Source organism: Chelon labrosus (assembly GCF_963514085.1).
Source record: "Chelon labrosus genome assembly, chromosome: 17".
NCBI lineage: Eukaryota > Metazoa > Chordata > Actinopteri > Mugiliformes > Mugilidae > Chelon > Chelon labrosus.
In genome coordinates, this window is record NC_140350.1 from 3,890,549 (window position 1) to 3,897,080 (window position 6,532).

Consider the following 6,532-nt stretch of genomic DNA (forward strand, 5'->3'; position numbering starts at 1 on the left):
GGGTGAGCAACTAGAAATTATGTCTTCGACTGAAATTATCTCCAATGTTTTTATTTGGTATTCTCAAATAAAACTATTTACAGTGTAAAGATTGTTCTAGCCCATGACCTACCCATGAGTCATTGCGGGACCAGCTGTTTTGTTGGGTGTTTATTACCCTGCCGGACCTCGAAGGAAAACGTACCAAGAGGTTGTGTCGGCCCCAAGAACCTCTGCAAATTGGAGGAATAACGAAGGTAGCGACGTTTAGGTTTTGTGTCACAGACTTTAGCTGATTTAATGTTGGTTCAATACCTAGATAAGACGTGAGTTGTACTGGGATGGATGCCTGACAAGCACAACCCAGGGATAAATTCCTATGACGTGTGGCGCTAGCTCGGTGCAGTGCAGTCTTACGGTGTTACCGCTAATGGTAGCCGACCAGTCAGGCGCTCTCCTCCTGAAACAGTCTCTGTGGTTTGCCTCCTTCACACACCTTTTGTTGTCTCGTCTAGCTGGAATCAGCTAAAGGTTGCTAGCGAGCATCACCCGCATCGACCGTCCGACACCTGTGCAGTAAAGTCGGGGCTACACGATCCACGGACACCCCGCCAGGTAGTTCCTCTTCTATACTATGAAGTAATTTCTAGAATTTGTTTGTGAGCGATGTGCGTGCGCGATGGACATGAAGCTATCAGAGATGCACCCACAACGGTCCCGTCATTAGCCGGGTAGCTAGCAGCTAACAAGCTAACGCCAAATAAACTGCAGCGGAGTTAATGCGATCTGTTCTCTGATGTATAAACACCCGTCTCGATAGCGAAAGTGGCCTACATCCGTATTAGGCCAGTCTGCTCCCGAACCGCTAAGCTGCTGCACCAAAGCAGTGTTTGCTGGTGCTAGCTGGTGCTTTCCTCTACTGTTTCACCAGCCTTAAACAGTCACATTAGCGTGGTCTGTTATTATGTGCAACGTTCTTGCAACATGGAAGCTGCGTATTGTTGTGTTTATGCGTGAATAAGCGCCAGTGTCTCCTCCAGGATGAGTGGTGATGATCTGAACCCAGCTGCAGTGGCTCAGCCAGTGGAGGATGTTCAAGGAGATGCACGGTGGCTGTCACAGGTATGGCTAGTTTTGGAGACAGTCCCTCTTTATTGCCATGCATCAGCAGAATAATGCTAAGTATTTTCCCCCCAAAATTACAGGGATAAACTGCTTAACACCCTTAAGAAAGGCCTTGATCTATTCATGAGTATATCTAGATTTCTCAGTGTCATTAAATATATATATATATATATGCTTAAATCATCAGGTGATTTCATATTAAGTTATCAGTGTCTGGAAGGTAGGGTTCCTTTAATCTAAACGCTTACTTTCATAAACTTGTTCAGTGAGCATCTGTGATCTCAGATTGCTGTATTTGTCCATCTGGAGTAGCATTAAGTCTGACATTTGATACTTCCTACTGGACTTCATGTCTGCGCTGTGAACCTATGAGGCTAGATTCTGTGAAGAGATATTTGTGTTTCCAGTTGATGTTTACATGATATGCTTAATGATTTCAACATTAGTTTTGGGTTGTGATCAGCTATGAAAAAAACAAAGATAAAAAAAGACATGTAGTCATTAATAAATCTTTGCTGTACATTTAAAATGCACCACTTGTTTGGCCAGCTCGTTGTAGTGGTACCTGTTGTTTGGTATGTGCAAAGTTAATCCTCCAACGCTAATAGGACTGAGCTGATCTGCTTTACTCCAAGCTTTTTAGTCAGTCGGGGCCCCAGACGTTTCTTGTCTGTGATGAGCTCATAAGATTTTTCTGTTGGATGGCTCATGAGTATAGTCCTATTGTATAAGATTCAGAAAACTCAACACAAAAGTCTTACCTCTGACAGAAAGGCCTAATCTATAATGGATTCTGTTGCAGTGTTTGAATAAATGCTTATTTATTTTTTGTAATGTTTGTCAGATCACTTGTGTTTTTGTTTTTTGCAGCATACAAGGTTTGTACAGGAGTGCAAGGATGGAGAACCAGAGGTGCTTTTTGTGGGGGATTCTATGGTACAACTAATGCAACAGTATGATGTAAGATATTAACCTTGCTCTGTCAGCACATATTTCTTCTGAAACAATGCACAAATAAATCCACCTTGTACAAAACACGCATTCAAGGAAGTTGTCTTCATGTGCCATTTTTGTTTTATTATTTATTACTTATTTATTTATTGTGAAAAACTGTGGAAAGCTCATGTGAAATGTAGATGTATGGTTTTCTGTCCGCAGGTCTGGAAGGATTTGTTCTCTCCTCTTCATGCCCTCAACTTTGGCATCGGAGGGGACACCACCTGTAATGTGCTGTGGAGGCTGCAGAATGGAGAGCTTCAGAACATCCGTCCCAAGGTGAGACGATCCTCCCGAGATCTTCAGAGAAAGACTGGAAGTTATTTCTGCACACTTTTAAGTCTCACATGCAAAACAACCTCTTTCATACGTATTGTGATTTAAAAACACAGAGAAACATTACGTAGACACTCAGAGAAACATTACATAGACCCTATTCTTGCAAAAGAACACACATAGCTGTCCATGAGATCATTGTCATGAATATAGCCACAGCCGACGGTCTTTCGTTACCACAGTAGCCCTGTTATTTGGAGAAAACACCCTAACTGTACATATTGGTTAAGATGATGTGGACACAATGCAAGAAAGCTTGCATTGTTCGCTCATTAACCCTGATGAAATCGTATTTGGTCAAAGCTACTAATAGGGCTTTGCATAGTTAATACTGTTTATCATTTATTTTAATTTCAGGTCTGCACATTTGTCTGTGTTCAGTGAAAATGAATAAAGTGTCTGTCTGTCTATCTGTCTGTCTTCACTCTTGTCCAGGTGGTGGTGTTGTGGGTAGGAACCAACAATTATGAACACACAGCAGAGCAGGTTGCAGGAGGAATTCTTGCCATTGCACAACTGCTCACCACCCGCCTCCCAAAGGCAAAAATAGTTGTACTGGTGAGTTTAGTCCGATGTATTTTCTATTGCTCCGTGTTAGTTTTTTAAAGTGGCCCAAAACCAACCCGCCAGAAGGTCCAGTCTGGCCCGCGGGAAGAATTTGCAGAGTGCAAAAACTACACAGAAGATATTAACTGCAATATTTCAATAAAAGTAACTGCTATTCTTAGTTTTACCACTAGGGGTCTCACTGTTTCAGCAAGAGTTGCAGATATAACACATCACTGAGACCCAGAACTAAACAGCAGATGGAAGCAATGTGCTGAAATTGGACTTATTTTTCTTAATAAGTTTCAGGTTCTTAATTAAATGTTTTGTACTTCTACTTCTTTGCACTAAAAATTTGAAGTTGTCGTTATTTATAGGTTATTATGCTGTTATATTACTGGTCCGGCATGCTTGAGATCAAATTGGGCTGTTTTTCACCCCCGAACTAAAACGAGTTGACACCCCTGGCTTAAGTGATGGCTTCATAAGTTATGCCACAAATAAAACCTTCAAATAATGGGAGCTTAACATTATTAAGTGGAAACGGAAATGCTGCAAAGTATTACTATAGGCTTGTTGAAATCATGATGTAGAATGGGCAAATTAATTGATATATTTACTGACATTAGCGCAGTTTTCTTTAGAGGGACTAATTTGTCTTCCATCAATGCATAAACCTGAATGTATTGTTTGGAGTAGTAATAAAAATGTACCTGATTCCAGAAATGCACCTCATTACATGTGTTTGAATAAGTCACTTTCTTTTGCTGTTTCATTTTTTAACACCTCGACCACGATATCATCAGTTGGTCAAGTTGTCCTTAAAATTGTAATGATTGTAATAGATACATTTTAGACCAACATTAACGTTACAAGGATGTTTTGATGCTTATTCTCATAACACCTTGATCCACTTAAGAGCCAACAGTTTTTATAATACACTATATTTTTGTGTTCCACAGGGTCTTTTGCCTCGAGGGGAGCGGCCCAACCCGCTGAGGGAGAAGAACGCTGCTGTTAACGGGTTCCTGCGCTCCTGGCTGCCCCGGTTGAACCAGGCTCAGTTGTTGGACGTGAGCGGGGAGTTCGTCCACTCGGATGGAACCATCAGCCCACAGGACATGTTTGACTTCCTGCACCTGACGTCGACGGGTTACCGCACCATGGCCAAGCCCCTCAGTGACCTGCTGCTGCAAATACTGGAGGAGACGCCGGAGGAGAGGCGGGCGTCGCTGGTTTGATGGCTGCGGCCAAGAAGCACATTCACCCAGAGGCATGTCTCACCTGCTGCTATGGGGGAGACATGCCCCTGGTACCTGGAAGAGGAGGAAGAGCTCACTCTTTGGGGAGGAACTGACGTGAGTGGGCCCACTTGGGGTGTGGGATCACATTCATTAGCGGAGGGCTGGGTGTGCAGAGGTGCTAAAGAGGGAGAGAGACATCACTACACTGTTGTGGATGCTGTGATTACAGTAGTAAGCTCTATTGCAAAAGGAAAACGATCCACTACTCTGAATCATAGACAGATACACTGAGATCATGCGGGACTGCAACAGCACACACAGATTAATCTCGGCCCGTGGATGAAATGAGCAGTTCCCTCTGTCACCTGCACGACAGAATCTAATTTCTTCCTCCATGTTTTGATTTCTTCAAAACCGTTCTCCGTGTAGCTTTTACATTAAACACTTGGAATGTCCCGTGCACAGCATACTCACAGTTGGCAGAAAATGATCCAACATTGTACAATGTTATGAGTCTGACCAGTACGCCAAAGAGCAGTAGTTCCCAAGTAGTTACTTAAAACATGACGCAAAATTGTGCAAACTCTACAAACCTTAAAAATCAGAGGAAATTCATGATTCAGTGTGACATCCTTTGCAGGCTCTGCAAGTCTTAAAGGCTGGGATCCGCTGCTGCAGACGGGATGCTGCTGAAATGCCCACTGCGGTATGCAATGCAGTAAGCACTATGTAAACATGACTCACAGATAGAGTTAGCTTAAAGCATAAATTTGCAATGTGAACAGCGTAAAGTTTCACACAAATTTACACAAATACTTTTTCTCTAGTTGGCCAGTTTTGGTTTTGTGTATTATTCCATTTACTCAGCCAAACAACGAGCACTTAGCCTATTAAATATTCACTTGTGAACTCAATGCGTAGCTGTCTTTGAAACATAAAATAGGTCATTGTGTACCTATTTTTACAGGTGAGGCCTGTCCACAGACCACACACATCACACTGTGTCACACAAGTTCTGCTCAAACCTGACCTTGGTGTTCGTTGCATGCATGTCTTGAGGTCAGCCTTTGTTACGGAAAGACTTCTGTGTTAAATCACACGCAGTAAATCTAAATGTACGCCTGCTCATTAGTGATCACGCTGATGAATCTGTCTGTCTGATAATCTTGTAGGTCTTCCAAACATTTCCAGGCACGCTGCTCAAGTGTAAAGCCCCCCCCCCCCCCCCCCCCCCCCCCCCCGCATCCAGAAACTGTGTTTACTGTATTTATAGAATTAAACTGCACCATTTGGGTCCAGAGCAACTTCCTAACTGTGTCCTGGGTGTCTGAGTTGAAGAACATTCTTGAATCTAAGATAAATCATTTCAGCCAATTGTTCCAGTGCAGTCCTCCTGCTTTCTTCTTATATTGCGACCGATATTTGTTCCTAATACAGATAAAATCGGGACATTTTTTCTGCATCTTACACTTGCCAAACATCCATTCTCTCACACTTTACACAGGAACAAGCTCTCTCTCCCTCTCCCTCCTTAATACATGGATAAACTATTTTCTCTTAAGCACCTCTTCACTTGGCCTCTGACCTCCTCTGATTTTCTCACCCTGTTGTATTTATAGTCACCCAGCCTCGCCGCCCGGAACTCCTGGCTCTCTCTACATGCTATAGTTAATGAATAATTTCTGGAGTAAACCGTAGCCACGTGGTTAAGCTATAATGAACACTGCTATACTTAGTATTCTAAAGCTAAATGCTAGAAAAGCGATTGCAGGTCACGTAAAGAAAACCATTTGTCTGTGAGCTTAATGCCGTAGCTCAGTTCTGTTCGAGCATCGAATTATCCGACGTTACTGCTGTCTTAAGCTCTGCACATTTCCGTGATATGTTATATTATAAATAGTGTATGTGTGTGCCTTAAGTGTTCAAGAGGACGGCTGTGTACAGTATGTCTGGTTACTGGATTGTGTAAGTTGGACGTGCGAGTGTCTAGAACTGACCTCAGCTGTACATAAGACAAGTTTGAGAAGCTGGTGTTTGAATGGAGGGTCCAGACTGTGTGTGAGTCTGTGTTTGCTGTGATACAGTATCTGCACTGTTACGGCTCGTTGTCATATTAATGAAGTAAAGCATTCCAATAAAAAAAAAAACATCATGGATCCAATCATGGCTTTTTTTTTTATTTTTTTTTTTATTCTGAGTCATGGGCAAATTACGAGCTATCACATGAGGGACTGATTTAATTTAACTCAAGCTGAAGATCTGAAATCTTAATGCAATTTGCAGCGCTGCGTGCGAGAATCACACTC

At 42.5% G+C, this 6,532-nt stretch overlaps 1 protein-coding gene across 3 annotated transcripts; it reads left to right on the forward strand.

Moving 5' to 3' along the window:
• Nucleotides 1-5,424, forward strand: pafah1b2 (platelet-activating factor acetylhydrolase 1b, catalytic subunit 2). Of its 3 annotated transcripts, XM_084564921.1 has the most exons (7): nt 1-236; nt 495-594; nt 1,020-1,101; nt 1,975-2,064; nt 2,263-2,379; nt 2,872-2,994; nt 3,945-5,424. In XM_084564921.1, exons 3-7 carry the CDS (start codon nt 1,021-1,023, stop codon nt 4,221-4,223), a joined length of 690 nt encoding a protein of 229 aa, XP_084421047.1. In that variant the 5' UTR covers nt 1-236; nt 495-594; nt 1,020; the 3' UTR covers nt 4,224-5,424. The 3 variants fall into 3 exon arrangements, 2 of the variants coding, with proteins under 2 accessions (XP_084421047.1, XP_084421046.1); XR_014699552.1 differs by having other exon boundaries at nt 1-1,101; nt 3,945-4,340; nt 4,867-5,424; XM_084564920.1 differs by having other exon boundaries at nt 1-594.
• The last annotated feature ends 1,108 nt before the right edge of the window (nt 5,425-6,532 follow it).